This window comes from Notolabrus celidotus, chromosome 19, assembly GCF_009762535.1.
Source record: "Notolabrus celidotus isolate fNotCel1 chromosome 19, fNotCel1.pri, whole genome shotgun sequence".
Taxonomy (NCBI): Eukaryota; Metazoa; Chordata; class Actinopteri; order Labriformes; family Labridae; genus Notolabrus; species Notolabrus celidotus.
This window is the reverse complement of record NC_048290.1, coordinates 18,599,927-18,627,686: the sequence shown is the minus strand read 5'-3', so window position 1 is coordinate 18,627,686 and position 27,760 is coordinate 18,599,927. Positions and strand designations below refer to the sequence as shown.

General features: G+C 42.7%; 1 protein-coding gene across 1 annotated transcript; it reads right to left on the bottom strand.

The window, feature by feature from the left end:
- Positions 1 to 353: 353 nt before the first annotated feature.
- Positions 354 to 27,622, bottom strand: dennd1a (DENN/MADD domain containing 1A). The gene is made up of 22 exons (XM_034709752.1): positions 27,433 to 27,622; positions 22,038 to 22,102; positions 19,491 to 19,534; positions 17,663 to 17,712; positions 17,212 to 17,331; positions 16,227 to 16,296; positions 12,694 to 12,774; positions 12,231 to 12,284; positions 11,284 to 11,394; positions 10,967 to 11,067; positions 10,000 to 10,045; positions 9,810 to 9,911; positions 9,601 to 9,726; positions 9,219 to 9,320; positions 9,003 to 9,090; positions 8,855 to 8,895; positions 8,670 to 8,741; positions 8,361 to 8,417; positions 7,898 to 8,050; positions 7,404 to 7,468; positions 4,859 to 5,105; positions 354 to 4,737 (listed from the first exon to the last, which is right to left on the bottom strand). Exons 1-22 carry the CDS (start codon positions 27,447 to 27,449, stop codon positions 3,718 to 3,720), a joined length of 2,832 nt encoding a protein of 943 aa, XP_034565643.1. The 5' UTR covers positions 27,450 to 27,622; the 3' UTR covers positions 354 to 3,717.
- Positions 27,623 to 27,760: the final 138 nt, after the last annotated feature.

Sequence of the window (27,760 nt, the reverse complement as noted above, 5' to 3'; positions counted from 1 at the left end):
CCAGCATGCACAGGGGTGAGCTGCAAGATTAAAGGCTCATTTCACAGATTCAGACGATCAAACGTTTCCTCTCCTCTTTGTATATCTGAAGACGAGAGTTTAGATCCTTCAGCTTCTGAAACGAACAGCAATCATTGTCCAGACGGTCAGACTCAGAGGAAACCTGACGTCTGAGTGTTCGGACGTGAGATGCAGCGACAGGTTGAAAGTCTGCAGACATAAAACTATTTGTCCTCCTAAGTTTCTCCTGGTCCTCAGAGAATACACATTTAACTTACGTTGTTGGAGTCTGACGAGCAGAGAGAGAGAAGTTAAAGGACGAGTCCACTGAATAAAGAGGATACCTCCAGGAGTCAGGTTGGTTCAGTGAGTTTATTTGTGTTTAAAAATGAAAGAATGACCCTTTAAAGAGAAGAAGAAGAAGAAGAAGAAGAAGAAGAAGAAGAAGATTAAGAAGTCTCACTGCCATCTTTGGAAAAACAGCAACAAGCTAACCTGCTCGCAGTCTGAGGATGAGGATGAGGAAGAGTACACGAGGGTCAGTCACCTCTCTGTTTACACTCTATATAGTGTCATCTGTACACAAACACACACAGCACTAACTACACCTGCAGCTAACACCTGCAGCTACACCTGATCTACACCTGCAGCTAAACATGTAGCTACACCTGTACAGCTTTAAAGCCTGGAGGACTTTTGGCATCCGACACACGAGAACACCTGACGAGGCGAGAGACGGGTCAGCTGTTTGAAAGGAAGCTGGGAGCCGTCAGCCAAACACAGAGAGGACAGTAAGGCAAATAAAAACAACAACAAACAACAACAACAAACAACAACAACAACAAAGGAGGTCAAAGTGCAGACGTGAGCAGACGGACAGAACAAGACTTTAAAACAAGTTGATGGACGATAAAGTGCAAAACAAGGACGATTCAAATCAGCTCAGGGACAGACCTTTAAAATGTTCTTTATAAAACAGAGAGAGAGAGAGAGAGAGAGAGAGAGAGAGAGAGAGAGAGAGAGAGAGAGAGAGATAGAGAGAGAGAGAGAGAGAGAGCAAGATCATGAATGCCAGAAACAAAGACGAAGAAGTGACGGCGTGACGGAGATGCTCTGCAGGATCAGCTCACTCAGAGTCCGCGTCATGTTTCTTTCACAGATACTGCATGATGCTTCAGAGTCACAGAGATAACTGATGCTACTCTAACGTGGTGCAGTGAAGACAGAGAGGCGGGTCAGCGTTCAGTCCAGAAAACTGCATCGTCTTCAAACAAGGCCAAACAATCAGGATCCAGGACACGCTCGGGTCCAGGTGAGCTCAGCAGTCTGTCGCAGGTCAGCAGAGGTGTGTGTGTTCAGTCAGGACCTTCTGTTGCAGAGTAAATGCTCCTCACACACCTCATACTGCAGACACGTGGTTATAACGTCGCTCCTCCAGACGAACTGTGATCAGTCATCAAAGATCAAAAATCATATTCATAAAGTTCTTCTCTTTGATTTGAATCATTGTAGTGACACATCCTCACCACCGGGGGCAGCAGAGCCACATGAAGCAGTCACCTTTAAGCAGAACCTAAGACTGATTCACTCTGTCTCACAGGTTAGATTATAATAAACTAACATCATGTGTTTAAATAATGAAGTGTTGTCTTTAGAGTCACGATGAACAAACTGTGATTCTGTTTTTACTTTAAATATAAAATAGAAATCCTAAAGAGAAATACATAGCTGTAAATATAATCAGAACTAAAGCAGGTCTGCGTTTAAAGAATCAGCGCTTTAACGTGAGCACGCAGAGAAGAAGAAGAAGAAGAAGAAGAAGAAGAAGAAGAAGAAGAAGAAGAAGAAGAAGAAGAAGAAGAAGAAGAAGAAGAAGAAGAAGAAGAAGAAGAAGAAGAAGAAGAAGAAGAAGAAGAAGAAGAAGAAGAAGAAGTTGAAGTGAAGTCAGAGGAGCAGAAGTGTCTTAAACCTGCAGCCTCTCTAACGTCCAGCAGGGGGCAACTCCTCAGTCTATAGTAAATATTCCTCCTCCTCCACAGCTGATTTGTTCCCTCAGTAAAAACTAATGTGTTTAGTTTCTTCTTCAACACAGCATGATGGTCATTTAGTGAATGATGGTCCATTTAAGGCGGATTTATACTTCTGCGTCGACGCAGAAGTAGTGAGCTGTTAAATCGACGCGGAACGCAAGCCCTGTGATTGGTCCGCTTGGCGGCATTGTGTTTCCTGCATTTACAGCCATTCAGGGATCCCGTACATCGGCTGTGTATTTCATCTCCTCCTCTCTATTCTTCATGTAATCACGTCTGTATGATAAACAGCAACATGTATCAGCCGTAGATTAACATAACACGCTCTGAATCTCTCTCAAAAGTAAACAGAGATCGTAGCGGGGCCGGAGGGAGGCGATCGGCTATCAGAGAGACCACACTGCCCTCAAGCGTCTCAGCAGACAATTGCTGCTCCACACGGACACATCGACGCATAAGTATGTGGTGCTTATGTCTGTGTCAGCCCCTGCTGTGTAGGGGAGACGCAGAAGTATAAATCAGCCTTTAGAGTCACAGAGCAGGAAGAGGGGGCGGAGTCAGAGAGGGGAGGAGTCAGGGCGGAGCTACCTCGGACTGACAGGTGAGACGTTTTTCAGTGATTCATTCATTAGTTATTTGTTTATTTATTTATCTTTACTATTTTAGCTTTTCATTTGTCAATCACTTTGTAACTTGATTTTAAAAATTGCTGCATGAATAATTGTAATGATATTAACATTAAAGCACTCTCTGAGGAATCGTCACCTTATTTTGTTTCAGCCTGTTGTAGCTCCTTAAAATGATCTCAAATATCACCACAGAGTCAGAGTTACAGACGAACCCTGTGAAGTGTTAGCTGATGGTTTTGTGTGCTAATCTCTCACCTCTCCAAACTCCTCTCCTCCACACGCGGACACCTCTGCTCCACCTGAACGCACCTACAGTCTGCTGCAGGACGTGCTGACCCTCTGACCTCATTAAAGGAACAGTCTGTGTGTTAAAGTAGAGGATGTTCAGCACGATGACAGATTAATTATTTGTTTCAATACATAAAATCAACTGACCTCATTCTCCAGTATAATAACCTCCTGCTGTGTACTTCTGTTTCCTGGTTATCAGTGCTTACCCAGCTGTGTTTAATACTTGATCCTGATTGGTTAAGACTCCTTAACATGTGTAGTTCATCCTCAATATCATAGGTTCTGTAAATCGATCATTTTCAATCAATAAATAATTTAAATCAGTGTTTTGTGTCGGCTGGTTTGTGCCTGTAGTTATTAATCAGAGATAGATCCTGACAGGGTGAGCAGGACCCTGACGTGAGCCTCCAGCTCACCTTCGTTACCCTGAACCGTCTCTGCTGGTCTACTCTCTGTGTTCATGATGTAAATTCATATAATCTCAGATTAAGACACGATGATTCTAAAGTTCACTCAGATTAAAACCTGTGGTGGTTTTGGGATATCAGGACCCTGTTTAAAGTTTTCTGTGGAACTACAGACGTCCACTCGTAATCTCAAACCCTGTGGCGTAGCTTTGGTCCTCACACCTTCAAACGTTAACCCTTCATGTTCAGGTGTTTTTATTCTATGTGAGCTGCAACAGAAGGTCCCGGTCCTGGTCCTGGTCCTGCAGGGAGCTTCAGTGTGAGGTGACGGGATGGGGGCAGAGTTCATATTCACAGCTCTCAGTCAAACGTCTCCCACCTCCTCCTCAGGTCCTCCACCTTCTTCTTCGGGGGGGTCGCCGGTTTGGCTAAAGTCAGCAGGTCCCCAAAGAGATCCTGAGCGGTCTGAGAGTTCTCCTCAGCTCGGAGGGGCTTGGTACAGGACGAGGAGGAGGAGGAGGAGTCCATCAGGCTAGACAGAGTGTGGTTACTGGAGGAGGAGGCGGGCATGGAGGAGGGGAAGGTGGAGGGGATCAGTCCAAAGGTGGGGGGCAGGGTGGAGCTGCCCGGGGACGGCTGTCTGTAGAGACCCGGCAGAGAGGAGAAGGTCTGAGGGGGGGTGTGGAGGTAAGACCCGGGTGGAGGTCCGTAGACTGAACTGAAGGGGTTCCCGCTGACGGTGGGGGCGTAGTGCAGCTGGGGGGACGGGGTGAAGGGGTTCAGGGATATGTGGGTGTGCACGGGGAAGGGAGGCAGACCCTGAGGATACGGCCGGGGGGGCAGGGGGGGTTTACAGGACCCTGACGATGAGGATGCTCCGACACCGTCAGGTACAGAGGTGGAACTGGATGGAGCAGAGTTTCTCAGGGGGTCCAGCAGGCTCAGCAGGTCTACGCTGTCCTCTGCAGGCCTCTGGGGCTGCAGCAGGTCTTGGTCTGAGCTCAGGGTCAGGGCCTGTCTGAACTCCTGCCTACCTGACGAAGACCCTCCATCAGGTTTAGCACGAGACTGAGCTGCGGGAGGAGCGAGGACGCTGCCCAGCTCCGGGGTTCTCCTCCCGTGGGGGCGCGGGATGGTGATGCTCCCGGAGGTGGAGGGGTCCATATGGTCAGGAGCCGGACTGGAGGTATCCCGGTTCGGGGACGGGGCCTCGGACCGAACAGGAAGTTGGACAGAAGGAGGTCTGCTGCAGGACGGAGGGACAGAGACAGGCAGGGTGGAGTCCTCTGCCCCGATGCTCCACAGTTTGTTGTAGGACTGATTAGAGAGTTTGAGTCCGGGGAGAGTCCGGGAGTGCTCGCCCACCGTCAGGTCCATCCTCTGAAACACAGAAACACAGACTCACATGAGGACCAGAGAGTCCACCTGACCCTGGACCTGACGCTGTCTCTTTAAAAACACCTCTAACTATAAATGTCTCTGCGTCACTGTGACCTCTGACCTGGTAGGTGAACTTGGCCTGCAGCTCGTCCGAGTCTTTGGGGGTCCTCAGGTCCTCCAGACTCTTGGCGAGGCTCATGTGTTGGCTGTCCGGCTCGTCCTGGCAGCCGAAGATGTCTCCCAGCAGGTTGATGTTGGAGAACTTCTCTGTGACCGGACTAGGAGGAGCCGTGTGACTCTCTGCTCCGAAACCCGGATCATCTCCCTCCATCAGCTCCACCTCCTTCAGAGAGCGGTACGGCTGAGGCCTGCAGGGGCACGGGGACTGACTTAGTTACTCAGAATCTGTCACAGACGAGAGGTCAACACACGAGACCTACGAGAGAACGTTCGTCCAAAATAGACACTAGCTGTTCCAAAATCCAAACTGTCTATAACGTGTTTTAAAAAAACATCATTTATTTTCTTTAACCAGGATTATTACTGCATGCTGTTTTATGTCTGTCTTTCTTTCTTTCTGTCTTTCTTTCTTTCTTTCTTTCTTTCTTTCTTTCTTTCTTTCTTTCTCTCTGCTTGTAATAAACTAAAAGTCTAACAAGAGGCGGGAGATGAAAACTATCAACAGTTAAAATCTCTTAGTGTGATACATCAGCTTCTATTGTTTTTTGCATCATCCTTTTCAAATAAAGTCTATAACTAAATAAACAAACAGTTCATCGTCTGATCAAACCCACACAGAGACTAAATGTTCTCTAAAAGCATGCACACATCCCATCAGAGAGGAGGAGGAGAGTAAAAACAGAGTGAATGGTGCAGAAAGAGAGAGAGAGCTGCGTACAGAGGAGACCACTCGAACGGGACGGAGAACAGAAAGCTGTCGGGGAAAGCAGAGATGGCTTCCTCGTCGTACTGCAGCTCGTCTCCAGACGAATCCTCAGAGAGAAAGACTGTGTAGTGACGAGTGGGACGGATAGAGCTACGGCCAGGAGAGTAGAACAGAGAAGAGGAGGACGGGGAGGAGGAGGACGGAGAGGAGGACAGAGAGGAGGACAGAGAGGAGGACAGAGATGAGGACAGAGAGGAGGACAGAGATGAGGACAGAGAGGAGGACAGAGAGGAGGACAGAGATGAGGACAGAGAGGAGGACAGAGATGAGGACAGAGAGGAGGACAGAGAGGAGGACAGAGATGAGGACAGAGATGAGGACAGAGAGGAGGATGGAGAGGAGGACAGAGAGGACAGAGAGGAGGACAGGTTCACAAGGGGGTTAATAAAGGTTAAAGAAAGGAGAGAAGAAGAAGAGAAGAAGAAGAGAGAGGTTAGCGTTAGTGATCTCAGAGAATTATCTTTAAATCACAGTCAGTGTATCAGGGTCAACACTTCACTCTGATCAGTCATCATTAGGGATGTAACGGTATTGTAAATATTGCGGTATCTCGGTTTCAAAATTCCCACAGTAATGTCGTGGCGTGTGACAGTATCAAACAGGGACTCGGAGTACCCCCGCTAGTGTATTTTTTTTCTGCCGCTATTGAGTGGGCCAGTCTGAGAAGCAAACATCATCTCCCATGATCCCCTGTGCAGTGCAGGAAGAGATGGCGGAAAGCACAGAGGGGGAGCGGAGCGGAAAACTTAAACTAGTGGAACCTCCTGCGAAGTTTAAGTCAGAAGTATGGACGCATTTTGGTTTTGCAGTAAACAAAAAAACGATCAAGGAGAAAACATGACGGACATGCAAAAAAACCTGTTTGCAGACACGGCCAGACCACGATCGTCTACGAGTCGGGGAATACAAGTAATATGAGAAGCCACTTAATGAATCATCCCCCTGCAGCCATTTTCAGTGGTGGACAATGAGGGATTTAAAAGGTTGGTGAACGCACTTGAGCCAAGTTACAAAATTCCAGTCAGTTTAAAGACACTAAACCGAAAGGTTTTTTTAATTTGCTTGTCACTTGAAACACCGGATGTGCCTGCACATATAAATACCTGTTGGTAGTAATAAATGTGATTAGAACATTTGAGCATTATGTTTGTGTTCAATTACAGTAAGTGTGTTTATCCTTATCATTCCACACTGACATTTTTTCAAAGTCATCTTGTTTTTTTGACAATACTGCCATAATATCATACCATGGCCTTAATACTGTGACAATATCGTACCGTGAGATTTATTATTGTTGCATCCCTAGTCATCATTGATTAGTTATTCAAATCAATGTGCAGTTAGTTAAACAGGAAGTAAGATAACACAAACAAACAAACAAAGAAACAAACAAAGATCAGTCTCACTGATTGAGATGAAGAAGAAGAAAAGGAACTTTACAGGACATCAAACTCTCTTTACAATGTTTCTCACTCATGTCCACAAACTCTGAGTCCTTCTCTCTTCTGTTTAAACAAAATAATAATAATAATAATAACAATAATAATTATTATAATAATAATAATGATGATAATAATAATTAAAAATAAATAAATAAATAAATAAAACACTGATAATTACAATAATAAAAACATACAATACAATAATAATAATAATAATAATAATAATAATAATAATAATCAGCAGTGTGTTAGTCTGTAAGTGATGGAAGAAGGCTTACTGGTCGAGGCTGCTCTCCAGACTCACATTACTGCTTGGCCTCTTCAGCAACATCGGTGGCCGAGCCTGCATGAAGAAGAAATCATGACATGATATTACCAACAGGAGAATTCAGGGGTGCATGCATGTGTTCTTCAGACATATCAGAGTTTTTACTTCAGTGTGGTCGATCTGCTGGAGGAGCCACACACTGTGACAGCTCGTACAGAATATAACTCTATATACTGCTGCAACTTACTCAAAGAGTCTAACTTCATTTTCTTAGAGTCAGACCTCAGACACCCAGAACATGCAAACAATATAAATCTGCATACTGTTACAGAAAGATGCTCCTTGGAGGTTGTAGTCCTTACGAGAGAATGGAAATGTAGTTCAAGTTAACTCCACTAAAAATGGTACAGAATAATCCCTGATGAGTCTGATCTATCCTGCAGTCACATTTCTTTATATCAGCCATCTGAGTCCTCTCCTCCCTGCATCCCTCCTTCCTCCTACCTGTCCAAAGTGCACAGTGATTGGCCGGTGGTCCTCCAGCGTCCTCAGTGGCCCCTCCCTCCTGACTGCGCCTGTGGAGGAGGTGAACCCTGCCGTGTTGTCGTCGTCAATGACTGCCGATCCCGTGCTGGAGAAGCCATTCTCCGCTTGCTCCTGCAGAGGGGGGACACAGGGGGGAGGAGGTTGACACAGGCGAGAGGAGAGGTGGATCTGAAGGGGGAGGGGGAGAGGGAGGGGGAGGGAGGCTGCACGCCGAGGCTACGTAGGTGTTTACAGGTGAGTCAGAGGAGTGTTTGTTGTGAGGGAGAGACCGAGAGCTTTAACCAGGTGAGCTGGTGACGCTGCAGATTTAAATTCTGACTTCAATCAGACCATGTTTACAGAAACAACAAATCATCATCATCATCATCATCATCATCATCATCATCGTCATCATCATCATCAGCAGCACAGAGCCTCATACCTTCTGCTTCAGTCGACTCTTCACTTCTTTGATCCTCATCTTTGCGTGATCCTTCGCCTGCAGACAAACACAGAGAAGGATCGTTCCTCAGTCTCTCACTGATTCTGAGGACATGAGATGTTTCTGCACACAGCTGGTCTAACTCATGTTTACTACCCTGAGAGGAACTTTCTCTACCTTCACTGCTGATAGTACCTGCACAGGTGTGTTCCTTTAAATGTGCAGAACTTTAAAAGGTAAACTCAATATGTTTTTATAAATGCTTTTAAAATTAAACTTCTGACACAGCATGAATGAGGCTGTACTCACAAACTTGTATGCGTTCTTCATGGCGGGGTTTGCCTTGGTCCTCACCGTGTTGAAGATGGCCCCGCCCCCTTTCTGTCACACACATGCACCATATTAAGTTATTTAAACATAAAGGCATAAGATATAAAAACTTAGCACCGATCTGAAGCGACGCTCTGCCACTCTGCAGAGTCACACCCTCTCACCTTCACAGTGAACAGCCACTGGTGGTAGGTCTTATCACTGCCTGCAGGGGGAGACACAATGAGGACAGGTGATACAGCATGCATGTGAAGGGCATGATGCAGCCAGTAAACAGAAGGTGAAGTCAGAATAAAACCACCTAAGTCTCACCTGCGTACTCTCCCATGTTGATCTCGTCCTCAAAGATGTCGCTGAAACCTTCTCCTGCGTTCAACAGGTCCAAACGCCCGTCTATAAACTTGAGAGATCAGAGACATGGAGGAGGGAGTGAGAGGGAATCAAAGGTGTGTGTGTGTGTGTGTGTGTGTGTGAGTGTGTGTGTGAGTGTGAGTGTGAGTGTGAGTGTGAGTGTGTGTGTCTGTGTACCTGTTTGAAGAGCTGCAGCTGGATGGCGTTCAGCAGAAACTGTCTCATGGCACTGGATCGATGGTTCACAAACGTGTCTTCACTGAACGTGATCGGCTCGCCCTGAAAACACACGACGACTGTCAGAGAGCGCCACGGCAGTCACATAATCAGACGATCAGTCACATGATCAGACGGACTGTGTTTATATCGCTCTGTCTCTTCTGACCACTCAGAGCTCTTTCACATCTCTTGTCTCATTCACACACCGAGTCAGAGTCTGTTCTGTGAAGCTCCATATAGTATAGTAAACATATACTAATATAATTTACACACACAGCTGTCTTGGCCACCAGGGGGCAGTGTGGGGCTCAGAGTCTCGCCCTTGCTGCTTCGTACTGACCGGTTCGATCTGCAGAGCGTTCCTGTAGCTGCCGAACAGACATGCCTGACTCTTCAGGAACGCTCGAGCGACGCCGTCTCCTGTGGTCGTGGAAACTTTCTTCAGACGACTTTTTAAAGATGAAACCTGAAAGATATGAAGTCAGAGTTAAATGTATCTGCTGATGTTTAGATCCCTATTAAAACATAATGCATGATGTAGCTGCTCACCACGTCATTGGGTAGACTCTGGAGGTCATCATATGGGGTCTCCAGGGTGTTTGTGTCCACGTTCAGGACCACCACGTCATCCAGAGCCATCCCTCGGACTTTCTACAAAGAGGAGGAGGAAACACATCAGTGAGAGAAGAAGCAGCTTAAACCATGTTAAATCTTCCATGATGCAGTCACAGACACCTACCTCCATCAGGCTGGAGTGCACTCCGATGAGGTAGGGCATGGGGGCACTGAGACAAGAGACGGTATGAACGTTACAACATGTTACACCAAAGATATCAGATCTTTATTTAAATCAAACTCATCAGGGATTAAACAGAGGTGAGGTTTCAAACATTATTCTTCAAACCTGAGCTGAAGATCATTGACTCGGCAAGATTAAAGGATATGAAGAGGTTTTTGTGAAGCTCTAAAGCCTCAATATGTTTGCTGTGGGTTTGAAATGTTATTGATAAATCATGCAACCGTAAGAAAGGATTCACATTACTTTAGCCAGAATGAGGTGAGGTGTTTTGTTTTCTCTGGATGTTTTTAAAAGTAAACTTAAGACTTTTTAATCTGGCTTTTAATTTGGAGTAATTTCTTTAAAACCCTGGACTGCATAAAGAGCTTTTTAAACATTTTTAGCATCATTTTTGTTTTATTCTATCCTATTTTATGTTATTTCATTTTTCTGATATTTATCATATTTTATTGTAATTTTTTGGATTTACTTGTACTTATTCTTTCTTATTTTCTGTTATTTATTCTATATTTATTTAATTTTTCTGGTATTTATCTGATTTCAATTTATTCATTTTATAATAATTATTTTATTTTATTTATATTTGTAAGTATTGAATCTCACTCTCCTCTATCTTTTTTTAGTCTTGTATCTTTTATCTGTTGCTGTTTTCTGTCTCACTGTTCTTCTGTGTGGCTCTTTGCGCTGCATGCTCAAATTTATGAAAGGGGATATATAAATAAAGATGAGTTAAGGTGTGAGCAGCATGTTTTCTGCAGGTCTGATGGTGCAGGAGATATGACTTTAATAATATTTAACACTTCCTAAAACTGTCCGGGGCTTTAATTCTGTAACCTTCCGTCCTAGTCGTTGGTGCCCTCCTGTGCTTACCTGTGTGGACAGAGGTCATCAGTCTGTATGAACTCACCAGCAGTAGTCTAAGAGGTGCTGAGGCAGGACAGGAATGTAAACGTGCTGCCAGTACATGGGGTACATCATGGCTGCAGAGCCGTGGACACACGCTGTTAACTGTGGACAAACATAAAGTCATTATAAAAGACACGTAATGTCACTATTTTACTCAACTTTGATCTCACTTTGCACAATTCAAAAATACATTGAGGAATGAATAAAAAAATTATATTTTTCACATAAGGATGAATGACACTGTTATGGATATATCAGACTGAATGAATGATCTTTGTAGTTTACATCAGAGAGAAGACGTGAGCTGGATGTACTCACAGTGCTTAGTTTGCTACAGCAGATGAGGATTCGACGTTCATAAAGCATGCTCGCGTACAGGTGGAGCATGTTATTCACATCTACTGCTACAAAATACTCTGTTAGGTTTCTCTGTAAGAGAAGAAGAAGAAGAGACGAGCAGAGTCAGAGAGAGGATGAAGACCAGCTGACCTCCATCAGGATCAACCACATGAACAGAACACCACAACATGCTAAGTTTCAGCTTCACTGTAAACAGTACCACAGAGGCTTCACTCTGGCTTCCTTCAGCAGTATGAACCTGAAACAGAAACTGATGTTCTTGTGATGTTCTTGTAAAGTCAAAAGTCAAGCTTTGTCAGGTCTGTCCTCAAGAGAAGAAGAAAACTACTTTTACAATATTTGTTTGTTGAAAGAAATCCTCCTCAGATTAACAACCATGGGAGCCGTCATTACGCTGGATTGTGCTCCTCCTGCTTTTGCTCTCCATACAGACTGTTCTTCCTGCTGACACTTCTCAGTTCAAAATCCAGACCTCAGAGTATTCTACGTTTATATTCAGAATCTCTGCAGAGATGATCAGATCAGTGATGATCATAGAGCCCAACAAACGAACATGAACACAGGAAGTGTTTCTTCTCAGTTTTAATTCAACTTCAATTTTCAGTTTGCAGCAACCAGGGCAGACAAACTGAGAAGTATCCCATGAAAAAAATGAACATCTTCCTCTTATTAATGTGAACACTTGTTCAGATAAGCTCAAAAAAATCTCCAGAGTTGATCTCCTCATAACATCATGGTTCTGGTTTGTTTTCATGGATTTCCTCTTTCGGGAAACTCATCTCTGGTTTTTATGTTCCCTGACGTGACTCTTCACAGACGTGAGTGTTTTTCTGCTTGGCTGAACGTCGTGGATTTTGCGGTCTGTTAGGATTATCATTGTGCATTAGTGAAATGACAGCACTCACATTCTCAGGTATGCTGGGGAGTTCCCCGGTGTCAGGCACAGTGAAGAAGGAATGCTGCAGAGACACAAACAACAGGATCAGTGTGTTAATGTGCTGAACGAGACAAAAACAACGAGGAGCAGAGTCTCCCTCCTCTCAGGGATCAGGCTGCAGGTCACACTGGATTTAAGTAATAACTGCTGTGAGAGCGTTCGTCCTGCAGACGTGCATCTTTAATCTGTTTGAGAAACACAGGATCTCAGTTAAAGGTTAAAACGCTCATGATACAACAAGCCTTCATTTGCACATCAGTTTGTTCCTGTCCTGATGAATGACTGTGAGCTGTGTTCATTAAGAGATTGCGCCCCGAGCTTATAATGTTCCAAACTGTATTTTTGTGTACAATAAAACCCTGAAGCTTCAGTGCAGCTGCGTCGATGAGCAGACATCTGTTTGCAGAGATGTGATATAAAGTCAGACTCACCACTCCGAGATGAACAGGAACTCCAGGCTCGGGGATGGGAAGAGTGTGCAGAGACACCAGCAGCTCGTGCCAGTTACTCTCCTGAAACATCCACAAGATTTGAGATAAATTCAACAAGATTTTTCTTTCAAGTTATTGTTTTGAGCATTTTTGTCTTTATTGACAGGACAGAGAGCGGGGGAAGAAATGCAGCAAAGGGTCAAGACCGGGATTCAAACCAGCGATTGCTGCAGTGAGGACAACAACCTCTGTGCACGGTGCTCATGCTTTAAACGCTGAGCCAAACCGGCACCGTGCATCTAGCACTTTTGTATGTTTGTTTTTTCAAAGCAAAACTTCATCACACAATGAAAACACATCTCCTTATCTCTGTTAAAACCATCATGTGAATGTCTTGATGTCAGTGTGATGCTGCCACTGTGTATGTAGAGGGAGAGATCCGCTCTGACAGAAACCATCAGCATGTTTAGTTTGCTGTTTCTACTTCTCTAATATCGAAAGCTAACTCAACACATCTGTGAAAACAGGAAGTTAAAAGAGAGAAGTTTCAGAGCTGACACACAGCCTCGTGTTAGGGAGGACAAACTGACCCACAGATTTATGAATGAAGTGTCTGCAGTTGGCAGGGTTCCCACTCTTTTCCAGGACATGTCCATGACATTTTCATTGATGGTCAAGCTGGTATGACAGTCTAAATGTAGTTCCTAATTTAGTTCCTATATAGTCTAATATGTTCCTCTCAGTGTAAGTCCACATTGAAAGACATGTAGTCTATGGCTATCAATGAAATCATCTCTTACATACTTAAAAATTATGGCAAATTGATAATAGAATAATGCAACCACAGATGTACAGCACTTCACTTTATTAGTGCAACCAAGTAACAATGATGGGCAACATCTCATATTTCTCTTTTCTCAAAAAATATAAAATCATCTAAGAAAAAAACAAAAGATCCAGCAAAGGAATCAGGAAGCTGCCTTACTGAAATAATTAAATAATAATAATGATCAGAGGATCAGTGCATTAATGACCTAAATAGATCTGAATGACAAAAATAGCCACAAATGTTTCTCAACTCAACTCAGACTCATAATATACCTGCTTAATCATGATATTCATCCTGCTAAGTGGTCGATATAAAACAAAGCAAATGTCACGTTTTTTTATTTGAGTTACCGTAAACTCTGAAAAAATCACACCGGTGTAAAGACGCACTCTGTATTTGAAGATCTCTCAGAGATTTAAAAAAATGTAAACTGTCTTCCTGCATGGCGATGTCTATTATGATCAGCGATGTCTACAATGTGGAGTTTCTGTGCAGCTGTGTCACTCCTTTTGTTCCGTTTGTTTTCACTATCGGGAGTTTGCACTCCTACTAGCTAGAGCAGGGGTTCTCAAACTTTTTGGAGCCAGAGACCCCTTACAGGTGAGAAAATTGTCCAAGGCCCCCTCATAATTGTAACACAGATTAAGCACATTAGTGAGGTGTCATGATCAAAAGCTGCGGCTCTGAGAGACGATGCTTTATAGTGAATCAGAAGAGCCGGCTCGCATCGAGACAGAGCCGGCTCCCAGTTTTTTCCTTTCGCTGCTTAGCTCTCACAGTGCTCAGCCCCAGCTCTGCTCACAACACTGTTTACTTGAGTTTGGTTCTGGTTCTGTTTACTTGAGTTTGATTCTGGTTCTGTTTGCTTGAGTTTGGTTCTGGTTCTGTTTACTTGAGTTTGGTTCTGGTTCTGTTTGCTTGAGTTTGGTTCTGGTTCTGTTTGCTTGAGTTTGGTTCTGGTTCTGTTTACTTGAGTTTGATTCTGGTTCTGTTTGCTAGAGTTTGGTTCTGGTTCTGTTTGCTAGAGTTTGGTTCTGGTTCTGTTTGCCTGAGTTCGGTTCTGGTTTGGTTCAGGTTCGGTTCTGTTCTGTTTCTGGTTTGGTTTTGGTTCGTTTCTGGTACGGTTCTGGTACGGTTCTGGTACGGTTTGGTTCTGGTTCGGTTCTGTTTCAGTTTTGTTCAGTTCTGGTTCGGTTCTTTTCTGGTTCTGGTTCTGTTTGCTTAAGTTGGTTCTGGTTCGGTTCAGGTTCGGTTCTGTTCTGGTTCTGGTTCGTTTCTGATTTGTTTCTGGTTCGGTTCGGTTCTGATACGGTTCTGGTACGGTTCGGTTCTGGTTTCGGTTCCGTTTGGTTCTGGTTTGGTTTGCTTGAGTTCGGTTCTGACTCGGTTCTGATTCGGTTCTGGTTCCTAATCACAACCATAACCCTAATCACAACCATAACCCTAATCACAACCCTAACCCTAATCACAACCCTAACCCTAATCACAACCCTAACCCTAATCACAACCCTAACCCTTACCCTAACCCTAATCATAACCCTAACTCTAATCATAACCCTAGGTTTAGGGTGAGAATGGTTCTATAACAGAATAAATGCACAAAATTGGTCAATTATAAGTCTTCTCATAAAAACACTGTACGTAAAAGGATTTTCAACATACAGACCATTCGTTTTTGCAAAGTTAAGCTAAAATATACGTCTATAAAGATCCTAAATTAGGAGCCATTCAGGAGTCGAAAGAGCCGGCTCTTCTTTGGGAGTCGAGTTAAAAGAGCCGGCTCTCTGAAAAGAGCCCAACTTCCCATCACTAAAGCACAGGCTTACTACCATTTGCACTCTTAGTTGCCCTTGGAACTATTTGTATTGTAAAACGTATCAATGTAAATACTTCAGACCTGTACCATAGTGATAAACAGATAACACTTCAATTTGAATCAAGTAAATACCACTTGTATACTTTAAAACAGAGGGTCATTTCATTCCTTGTGGACTCAACATGACAACATTTATACTTTTCAAGTAATTGATCTTAAACGCTTTCAAAAAATTAACAGTAGCAAGACTCACATATCCCTTCGAGCCACCAAATGGTATCATAACAATGGTGTATGCTGTTTTGTAATGACACCGCACAATTTTATAATTTATTAGAAAATTATTCAAATTATTTCACGGACCCCCACGCTATGGTTCACGGACCCCCAGGGGTCCCAGGACCCCACTTTGAGAACAACTGAGCTAGAGTACGGTAATTGAGCTCTCAGCCTGCAGAGAAAGTTGTGAGGCACAGACCCCCAAGCTCTCGGCCCGACTCCACTGGTCACACTATAACTTAAATATAAGACTCTTTGAATCAAAAGAGCACTCTACAAGGTTAATGTACCATAAAACTAGACAATATACCCCCGTTTTCTGTGAATGCATGATTATGAAGTGAAGGAGAAAAGATGTGAAAAAAGTTGCGCAGTGTCGCTGTCTTTTCCAGCACAGCGTGCACTCAACTTTCAATGAATGGGGATGTGTTTTGTTAATCAGGTCAGGTCGCAGGCAGCCATGTTGGAATAATTTTCCAGGACTATATGTGATTTTCAAGGACATTTTACTTTTTCTCCCATTTTCCAGGTGCTTTCCAGTACTGGAAAACTGGTCAACTGTTTTCCAGGTTTTCCAAGATGCGCGGGAACCCTGAGTTGGTGACTCACCTGTCCTTTAATGGTGTAATCTGCCAGGATGTTCAGCAGCTTGTAGAAGACCTCAAACCATGGAAGGTAGCTGAGGGGGCAGAGAGTTTATTTACTCATTATTGTTACAAACAGACTGTTTATAAGAAGTGAGGGCACTGATGTCTCCTAACATGCGTTCTCTCTAACAGCCAGCAGGGGGCGACTCCGCTGATTTTATATCAGTCTATAGTAAATGTTCCTCCTCCTCCTCGGCTGATTTGTTCCCTCAGTAAACACTAATGAGTGTATGCTCTCAATCTCTAGTTTCTTCTTCGTGGTAGTCATGGTTATCATCTTGTTCACTATCATAACATGATATATTCTCTCAAGCTCCACTCTGTTCACCAAATATGGCCATATCTGGTTTTTAATATACATGAATAAGATGCAGAGGACGAAACTCCAAACATGAGGGTCCCAAAGATATCCAGAAACGTCACGGTGGCTGTATCCACTTCTAATGATATAGTTTGGTTATAAACAGTCGCTGAGTTTGAGGCTGACAGTAATAAGTCTATAAACTGTTCATTAGAGGAGGCATTGATAAGAGTGACTTCATCGACTGTAAACGTGAAGTTTACAGTCAATGCATAGATGGAATCCCACAGATGGTAGCTTCGCACCGTTGGCTCCTCAGCCAAGCACATACACCAATTGTCTGAACCTGCGGTTCCTGTCGTACTGAGCAGGATTACTATTGCAACAACACATCCTCAGTAGGGTAAAACTAACCTGTCTCACGATGGTCTAAACCCAGCTCACGTTCCCTATTAGTGGGTGAACAATCCAACGCTTGGTGAATTCTGCTTCACATTGATAGGAAGAGCCGACATTGAAGGATCAAAGTCGATCACACACACACACACACACACACACACACACACACACACACACACACACACACACACACACACACACACACACACACACACACACACACACACACACACACACACACACTGACCTGAGGATGCAGTAGCAGGTGTGAGCCCCGGAGGACAGGCGACAGAAACCGAATCTCTGTTTGCTCTCAATGTCAGTCAGCACAAACGTGAAGTTCTGTCCCACCTGGCTCACCGTCAGGCTGCAGAGAGAAAGAGAGAGAGACAGAGAGAGAAGGAGGGATGGATGAAGGAAGTAGAGCCCCTCAGTACCCTCTGTGCTGTGTATTGAGGACGGCTTTGAGCTCTTGAAGGACGTTCAGCAGTCTCTGCTGACTGTGATCTGATCATTAATATAAACTCAGCTGATCAGTTCAGTCTGAAGCTGCAGACGTCTCTGCATCAAATCTGCTTTAACATGCAAAACTGCTGTTATTAACTAGACACAGGTACCCAACGACCTGAGGGATGAGAATGGGTCCCAAAGTGGCGATAAAAGTGTGTGTGTATATGTGTGTGAGTGTGTGTTTGTACCTGTCCATGCTGAAGGGGAAGCAGAACTTGGGCACTGTGTTCAGAGTTTCCTGTCAGACAAACATAAAGGGTAAAAGAGGACAGTAAATCACTGACATCACATTTTCTCCAAAGATATAAACTTCAAATCAGAAACAACAAAAACTCAAAAACTGCTCAAAAATGACCCAACATGTTGAATCAATAATCAGAATGTCACAGTGAAGGTACCCATGTTGTTGTTTAGTGGTTGTGTATTGTTGTGTAGCTGTTTGTTTTTAACAGAAGTATAAACGGCTGTTCACTGTCCCTGTTAGAATAAGATAAGATAAGATAAGATCAGATCAGATCAGATCAGATCAGATAAGATAAGATAGGATATTCCTTTATTCGTCCCACAACTGGGAAATTTAAAGTCTTACAGCAGCAAAATAGACAGTGCAAAACAGTATGAAGTAAAAAAGAGCCTGTAAAATAGTAATTATTAAAAAGTTATTAGCAATTAAAATTAAAGAAGTAAAAAAAGCATATCTTACCAACGTATACACACAACTAAATAAGTACATTTACAAATATTTTAAAACCATTGATGCAGTGAAAAATGTGCACAGACTAGTAACATAGGTATAAAACTAGGGATAGACCGATTATCGGCCGGGCCGATTATTGCGGCTGATATTCGGCATTTTGACACATATCAGCATTGGCCTTTTTTAAAAGTCTGACGGCCGATACGAGATCAAATTAAACTGGATTATTATAGCTCAAAATTCACTTAAATCATGTGGCAGAAATGACACCGTTTGCAGAAACCGTAGCCTAGCTTGCGTTCCATTTCTCCCTGCAGATTCTCATCACAGGAGACGAGCTGAGCAGCATCCGTTGTGTCTAGTACAATTACAAGTGATTTAAAACTCATACAACTCCACTTCAAAAAAACTAAAATATCCCCATAAAACAAAGATAAGTGAAAGATTAACATTTCGGTTATATTGACATTTTGGAAAACATTAATTTACTGTAGAAAGCTTTAGAGAGCTATTTATTTGTTTAAGTTTTCATTGAACTTTATAAGACATGCTGCTGAGCCTGGGAGCTCCCTGTACTTTGTATTAGAATTTTAAAACAAAGATGTCTATTGTCTAAGAAAAAAAACCTTTAACATGTTGCAAATCTGAAAAGCTGTTTAATGAACATATGCTTAAAGGCAATTAAACGAAGTTAAGTGTTGGAGTTTGTAATATTCAAAAATTTGACGCCAATATTTCCCCTTTGACTGCAAATGAATATCGGCTCCAAACACCGATTATCGGCCTCCTTGACTACTAATAATGGGTATCGGTATAGGCCCTGAAAAAAACATATCAGTCTATCTCTATATAAAACAATGTACAGAAGTGAGAAGATGGGTAGATGGCCTGTTAATAAATAGACGGGGGAGATATTGCACTTGAGTATGTTTTGGTGAGATTATTGATGTTGATTATAAAGTCTGACCACTGCAGGAAGAAAAGAATAAACACATAAGTAAAATAAAATAAATAAATACATAGCTGGAAATTCATAACTGATAATAAATACTTCTTTGTATTCTAATGAAACTAATTTGTTAGGTGAATAGTGAAGATGTTAAACAGGGGCATGATCTCAATAAAGGAGAAACTAAATGAGCAGAGTAACACTGAGTCAGATGTCTCAGGGATGTTTTCTCTCTCTCACATTTATAAACACAAACAACATGTTAGAGAAGGTTAGATAGAGTAAGTAACAGTCAACACATTAGGAGAGAAACATAAAGAGAAGCTAATGAACAGTGAGGACAAACAGAAGAAAGATAAAGTATTCACACCTGGTCTGTGTAATCTGCAGGATACTGTCGTTTCACCTCCGGCCCTGTTACAGATAAATACACATTAAAGAGTGAGGAGGAGCTCACAGCTTATGGAGCAACATGTATTATAACTCAAGTGAATAGTAATAATTCAGCCGTCAGATATAAACAAGAGAAGAAGACTTTTCTGCGCTGATAATGACTTTGTTCACAGGTTATCTTCAGCATGGGCATTCAGAAAGAAGATTTAATTCTCTCTCCTCAGAGTGTTCAGGAAAATAATATTTCTGCAGAGTCTCAGGACACGAGCAGTGCATAAAAACATGGACGACAAGACAGCTCTTTAAAAGTGAAGCCAAAACATTCAGAGCTCCCCCTGTTGACTGTCTGCAGTATAGCTAATAAGCCCCGCCTCCTCCATGTTAACAGATGGGACATGGGTCAAAGTGTTATAGTTACACATTATAGTTAGTTCTTATCATGCTGATTTATGTCTCAGTGTTCATTGATGTTCAAATTAGTAATTGATGATATAAAAAGAGGGGGTGTGACATCATGATTGACAGATGTGTTGACCAATGAAGCTCCTACAGCGCTGTGTGCTCTGGATTATCAGAGTAGGGGAGGAACGCTTTGGACTTTAAATGAGCACTGCGCCTGTGTTTGGGGCATTTTGGCTTCACTTTGGCCAACAGGAGGAGCTGGAGATGCGTTGTGGTCATGATGGTGGGGCGGCGTGCTTTGTTACCAACAGGAAGTCTTTGATGGAGTTAATCTAAATATCTATATGAGTCTGATACATGCTCTTTCAAACAGTCCTTGAACGCCTCACATTAAAGACGGCTGCAACAGAAGTTAACTCAGTGAGCATGAGCACCTCTCCTCTCATGCGTGTGTCATGTGTTCACCTTTGACCCCCAGTATTTATAAAGGTTTTTATTACACATGGTTCTGTGTGTGTGGTGTTATATCTTCTCTGGCTCACCCTGACTTTCTGTTTTTACAGCGACAGCAGCAGAACCGATCGCCCCCCGGGGACAAATAAAAAGTCTGCACGGAGGTTTTATCCCCGTGTAATAAAGCAGCACATGTGTTTGACCCTGGAGTTATTGGTGATGTAGAATATGTTCCTCAGATATGAAGTCTGAGCTGCTTTTTAAAGGGGGATACAAATTATTGGGACAGATGATGAATTATCTTGATGTTTGTTTAATCGCTTCTGTAGTCCATAAAATACATGCACACATCACCCACAGGTGGAGTTAGACATAAGTGTGTTATTTCTCTGCTTTATTGAGCTGAGTTTAGATTAAATAATGTCAGGAACATAGAAATAAATCTCTTATTTGGAGCCAAACAGAGGGCACACCTCCACTCTTTGCAGTTCAGAGTTTAAGTTTAGTATGTTGGGGTTTTAGTCTGAATGTGCTATAGAAGTCCCTATTCACCAGCTGAGTTTATCCATTAAAACAAAAGATTTGCAGACTTTTTATCTGAATGTGAGGAAGCTGAGGTGACGCCTTCACACATGCAAACTGATCGTATGAAGAAAGTAAACCCTGCAAACTTAAAAAATGTAAAAACAGACTCCCTCTACAAATCAGACTCCTGTGCATGACTTAATTTATTAATGCAGAAACATACATATCACAGTAACTGAAGTATTACGGTCTTATGTCAAAATGTGGAACTATTCTGTGACTGACACTAAAGAGAGTGCATATATAAAACCATCAGAAGCAGGTTTTGTGTGCGTTGACAATCTTTGAACTGAACAGGATGTGATGCGAGGAAAAAGACTCCAACAGGAACAAATTCTTAGAAACAACCCGACTCCTGCGAACCCAGGAAGTCTGATTAGTCACAAACTGCAGATTAGAATGAGAAACCTCAGAGACACCGGACTGATCAACATTTATCTCTGAGACATAAAGCAGTTCGTCATTTGGAACTCTTTTAGACATTTGTGTGTCCATGAAAATCCAATAATTCTCTTAAACATTCATCTCAGTCTGATAAACGCCTCCTGCTCATAAGGAGCCGTGCATCGTGAAGTTCTACTCATACAGGCTGCAGGGGAGGAAGTTTTACTGAGGATGCACCGTCACCCTGTCACAGACCTGCAGAAAGAGACCCTGAGGAAGCAGCTGAGGGAGATCAACTCATTTAACATGATCCAGAACTGAAACATGAGCGTGGTCCAAGCTCACCACGTTACCTGGTTAATGCCAGTGACAGCTGTTATTTTAATATTAAATACTTCAGGATGTTTTTAGAAAGAAGGATGAATTGATTCGATGTGTAAAGTTAAACATCAGATTCTGTAACTCAAACATGAAGAAGTCTTCAGGATGTGAAGTTTGCATTAATGAAACGTGACGAGCATCAAACCGCTCAGTGTCGGAGTTTAACTGGAAGAATAATCTGAGAGCACTTTGAAGTACAAACACTGATTTATGATGTTTGTAAATTATATACTCATTTCTTTCCAAAGTGGATTCATTCTTAAAATCATGCACTGCAGGTATATAAAGTATAAAAACAGGATAACCTTCAGAGACTTACCTGAGGTGTGAACTCCTGGCTGTGAAACCTCCAGAAAGACCTCAAACGTGGACTCAGGGCTCTCCCTGAAACACAGACCACAGCGTGTTCATAATGTTAGATTCTTTATGGACTGAAATCCTTTCTCAAACATACCTTCAAGTGTTAAAACAAAGCTCTGATTCTGTTCAAATGTTTACTCTCAGTGTGAAGCTTCTCTGAAAGCTCAACAAAACCTGGATTCACTGTACGCTCAGTTCAACGAACACTAAACTTCAGGTAATCAAACATACATGACAACATTGAGGACAGAAAATAGTGAAGCTCCCTCTTTGACTTAAAATAAATCATTTTAAATGTGCATCAGAGTTTGAAACAGAAAGATCATCCAGATTAGAGTGAAACTAACATCATCATGGTGCTATAGATGAATTAAATGTGCAGTAAAGCAATCATGTTCAGGACATGCATGTACAGTACGTAAGCTCATTTGCAAAACAGACCCTTTATCTGCAAAACATTTTATTTATATGAATGTTTTTTTGTCAAAATGATCACAATCACCTTATAAAGATCAGATAAGACGTGTGGAATAAATGCATTATGATGCGGAGCTACTCTGAGCTGAAATCTTGTCCAAAAGTTTTAAAAAATCCAAACTAATGTCACATTTATTTAATTTAGATAGTTTAGAGAGTCTTTTTTAGTGCAAGCAAAAATCAGACACTGAAATGATCATTCCTGCCATTCATGTGTGGTTTTAAAAATAGTTTGATCCATCAAAATAACCTAATAGTGAAGTATATTTTCTATAATTTAGCCCAGTTACAGATGATAACTCTCCCGGTCGGTAATATTCCTGAATCTCTTCATTAATATAAAAAACATATCAAGTCTTGACTAACTTTTATATTGTTCTATTTAAAAACTCTGCCCTGAGTGGTGACCTTGAGTGCTCTGAGAGGAGCCTTTAAATAAAACTTATTCTGAACATCTGAGTCCTCAGCGACTCTGTGCAGGGTGAAAGTCTGAGCAGACTTCAGCTCTCTGCGTAAAGAATAAAAGACGACATTTCTTCTGATTCCTCGGATTAATCCATAATTACATGTTCGAACTTCAAAACAAGACTTTGTTTGTTTGAACAACAACAGTCTCATTCATGAATAGTGTTCTTATCTAATGTTGGCAAAACACCCATACGCCTCTCAGCTGTGAGACGACTTTAGTGAGAGGAACTCACCAGAGGTTTACAGGTGAGAGACAAACACCAATCAGGAGACAGCAGGTGATAAATGTAAATCTCATCTACAGCTGCTGGATGAGACGGAGAGGGATCACACCGCTGTGATTTATTATAATTTAACTCTTTAACTCTGATTATAAATGAAGATGTTTCCTCTTCAAGACTGTTAACAATTAAACTTTGACTAACATGAATCTGAATATGTTTCCTTGTTTCTGAGTCAGATTATATCACGATATAATGACCTGTAACCTCTGCATCATGAAACCTGTTTAATCCACCTGATTCTGCTGATACAGAGAGATTCATTATTAAGATAAATAATGCATATGTGCTTTTCTATCCCTTGATCTTTACAGTGGCAGTGGTGCACCCTGGGAGATGTAGTCCACTTGGAGCACTGTTAATCCAAAGTGGATAATCTTGAATAGTCTGGATCTGGATCAGACTGATCCAATCAAACATGGCTTTGAAAATGAAACACATACAGAGAGAGAGAGAGTCAGATGATCCTGGATCTGGATCATCCTGACCCGGGTTACAGGTTCTGAGCAACTGGACCAAAGAGAAGACCGGACCCTGTTGCTCAGATCTTTAATGATCAACGTGCTGACGTACTGATAGTGAAAGCATGATTAGTGAGATTTGCGGGATCTGAGACTGGATTAACTCCGTCTGATCACACGTGGAGTTACAGTCGGGGGCGGGTCCAGAGTCTGGGACCGGTTCAGACTCTGACTGATGGAGGAGAGAACATCACCTATTCACCTTATCTGTCTCCACTGATCAAATCTATTGAAACTACTGACATTAAAGCATCATGTTGAGGTCAGATTACTGAGAATAATCTTTAAGAGCAACAACACAGACTGCAAACACATAAACCTCCTGAGTTTTATTCTCTAAGGACTCAAAAAGGAGACTTTAATCCACCTTTAGATACTTCAAACACTGCAGGTGAACTCAGGACACCTGACACACGGAGCGTGATCACATCAAAATCTCAATGCAGTGATTCAGCGACTAATGATTCATCACAATCATATAATGACACATCAGGACATCTGATCCACTGAAGAATACACAATACCTTTAAAGGTACAGTACAGGGTTCATCTCATTAGCGCCACCATGAGGAGACATGATGGCGTGACACAGTGAGTCAAAGTGGGTCACATTGTTTAAAGCGTACCGTTTTAATTAGAAACATCAATTAAAATCAATAACTGATCACAGTGATATGATGATGACTGTAATGTCTGTAGCACAGAAATCTGGATGATGATGAATCAACATTTAGCTTCGCCTCCATCCTGCACAGTGTCTCACTATATACATTAATTTATTGGCATAGAGCTTGTTTACACTTTTTCAGCTTGCAACTATTTTTATAAAAGGCAACTGATGCACTCAGGATCTGTAATTATGACCCTCAGCCTGACCTGTAGTTTGGGAAGTAAGGAAGCGATGCAGCAGGAACGTTGATGACAAGAGGAAACAAACCTCTGTGAGCAGAAATGGATAAACCAGTTCAGCCTCAAAGCTCTCTCTGAACAACATCAAAGTTTTTGTCATTTACTGTTGATGTGAGCTGAGTTAACACCTGAGGACATCAAGTCTAAAACTCCACCGAACAAGCACACAGCTGATGCAGAGCGCCTCCTCCTCCTCCTCCTCCTCCTATCCAACACGTTGATAGTTTGCAACAGAGATGCATGGGCGCATCTACAAGCAACAAACTTCAACAGTGATATCTGAATGTGCAGCTGCAGTCTGAAGGACGTAAACATTGAAGAAGGTCTGTTTGGAATAATTCACATCACACCTTTAAGAGCCTCCAATGTGACCGAGAGACACAACATGTGAGAGGACGAGAGACATAAAGTGGAGGAGACATTCAGACACACAAACTGTTACTCTGGAGTTTTTTCTGGACAGCGTTTGTTGTTGTTTTGGATTGTTGCATTGAAGTCATGGAAAACTAGCATGAATTTGAATGTAACATTTCCTCAGGGCTAAGTCTAACCTCTCCCCCCCTCCCCTCGGAGCTCCTCCAAAACGTCGCCCACGCTCACATGCACGAGCGCCGCTGATTCGCGACCACATGATGGTAATTGATTCAAAACCGGTCCTCAGCAAATCATTTGTGTTTTGCACTACATCAACTCATGTCTCACTCAGCGGTAAGAAAACACCAAAACATTATCATAGTGAAAGTTAAAAACACAAACAAACATGAAATGTAAGCGCAGGAGGCGGGCAGAACGTCAGGATGGGATTTGATTGGTTTCATAATTTGGCTCCTGATGGCAGGGATTGGTTGATGTTTTCCCAGGTTTACTCCTGCTGTAGTTTCTTTTTTTCTGTCTTTTTTTTAGAACACATTATGTATTGATTGCCATTGGGACATAATTATAATTAAGATAAGATATAATAAGATAATTTTAACCAGTATAACAAAAAGTGGATCTAAATCTCACTACCAACCCCAGCTTTAATAATACACATGCACTTAGATAAAGCAAACAAATATTACACATTTTAAAGATATCCCTTTAAAGCTGCTGTTGGTAGGAAAAAACGTTACCTTTTTTCTGCTGGGTTTGGAGAAACCCATCGGTACTCATTGGTAAGTGAAGTAATTTGAGAGTATGGCGAAATCTCTGTGTTTTCCAATGCCTTTGTATCAAGCATTGTTATTATTCCCCTCATTCCCCAGTATGGTAAAATGGTAAATGGACTTGTACTTATATAGCGCTTTTCAAGTCTTTCTGACCACTCAAAGCACTTTTACACTACTTATCACATTCACCCATTCATACCCATTCACTCACTGGTGGTAGAGGCTGCCTCAGTAAGGGACCATCAGTGTTAGCTAATCTCATTCACACACATTCACACACCTCTGAACAACAGAGGGAGCAATTCAAGGTTCAGTGTCTTGCTCAAGGACACATTGGCATGTGACTGCCGAAACTGGCATCAAACCGCCAACCTTCTGATTGATAGATGACTGACTCTACCCACTGAGCCACAGCCACCCCATTGGTTATGATGGACCAACCAGAGCTACTCCCCAACCCTCTGTCCTGATTGGGTGAGTGGCGGCCCCACTAACGATAAGCCAGAACTTCCTCATAGAACCAAGCGGCAACCTCCTGTCTCAAAATATGAAGCCCATGCGGAAGTGTTATAAACTGCAATTCATCAAGAATCCGCTTGAGGCTGGCTGCAGGAACACCGGAAACTACATACACACCCATTCAAAAAAGACGATCTTTGCAGCAGAAATAAACATGTTTACAGCCTGGTTCAAGAAACGGCTTGGCTCTATGTAGCTAACTTCCCTATCAGCACACACTGTACAGGGGGTGAATTTTTTTTCTAACGGTTCAGAAGATATTAAGATTACACCCCTTCAGGGTGAGACAAGACGCCGCCGCAAATTGTCTCACCCTGTCGGGATTCTTTTTCCCATAACAACCTGCTAACCATACATTATCCCTTACTTAGAGAAGATACAAAATGTGTGATTAATTTGCAAATGAGGACAACCATGCGATGAACAGGATTTAATACACTAAATGAAGCTACTGAAGCCCTGCCTCTAACCGGGCAAACAGCCAATCACAGTGTCTGATTTCAGGGTGACAGCTGAGGTGTCACATCAGACATGAAGGTGGGCAAGTGTCCCCTCTGGCCACCCCTCTGCTCGTTCCCCTGGTATCCCTGTCTGTCTGAGGCAAAGATGAGTCCAGAAGCTAGCTGGATCCAGAGAGACTAGCTCAGAACCAGAGGAGCTCCATAAACACTGAGCCTGTCTCTGTGAGGACAGATGAGTCACAATATCTACATCATCCAGTAAACTAACATCCTGTTTAATGAACCCTGCCACAGGCACCATGTTTACATGAGCACACACAAACAAGCCCCTGCCTCTGTGTCTCTGTGTTAGCCTCATGCTCACACGTTTAATGAGCTGTAATGTGACGGACACAGACATTTAAACGCTTTGTTTTTCCGCTACATGAAGTTAGAACAGCAGCAGAGTCTGTCGCAACAAGTCCGGCCCTCACACTGAGCTCAGTCTCCCTCAATGACTCTCAGGAACACAGCTAGCTTAGCAGCAGGAGGCTAACAGGCTCAGTGAAAGCAGCAGATCAGGGTTCTTACTTGATTCGGGACCCCATCCTGGTGTGTCAGCCCGCCGCGGCTGTCTGCGGAGGAGCTCAGTGCGCAGACGCGTCGGTCCGGAGCTGTTGTTGAGATGCTAACCTGTCACACGGAGCTACACAGCGCCATGTCTGTCTACACGCGTAGATCACGTTCCTTCTCGCGAGCAGTCATGGGATATGTAGTTCCTTGAACAGTCAAGGAAAGCCAAAACAAAGGGCGAGCTGGTGCTAAGAACTACAGCTCCCATAACACCCGAGTCCCGTGATGAGAGCACCATAAAGTTACCGTTATTTATTTACTTGTGACAGTTATTTACTGAAGAATT

Bases quoted from the DNA above. Each gene is read 5' to 3' on its own strand.
- dennd1a (XM_034709752.1), bottom strand. The intron at 19,535-22,037 runs GTAAGTCTCTGA...TATCTGTAACAG, and splicing joins GCCAGGAGTTCACACCTCAG to GGCCGGAGGTGAAACGACAG. The intron at 8,742-8,854 runs GTGAGAGGGTGT...TGTGTGTGACAG, and splicing joins AGTGGCTGTTCACTGTGAAG to AAAGGGGGCGGGGCCATCTT.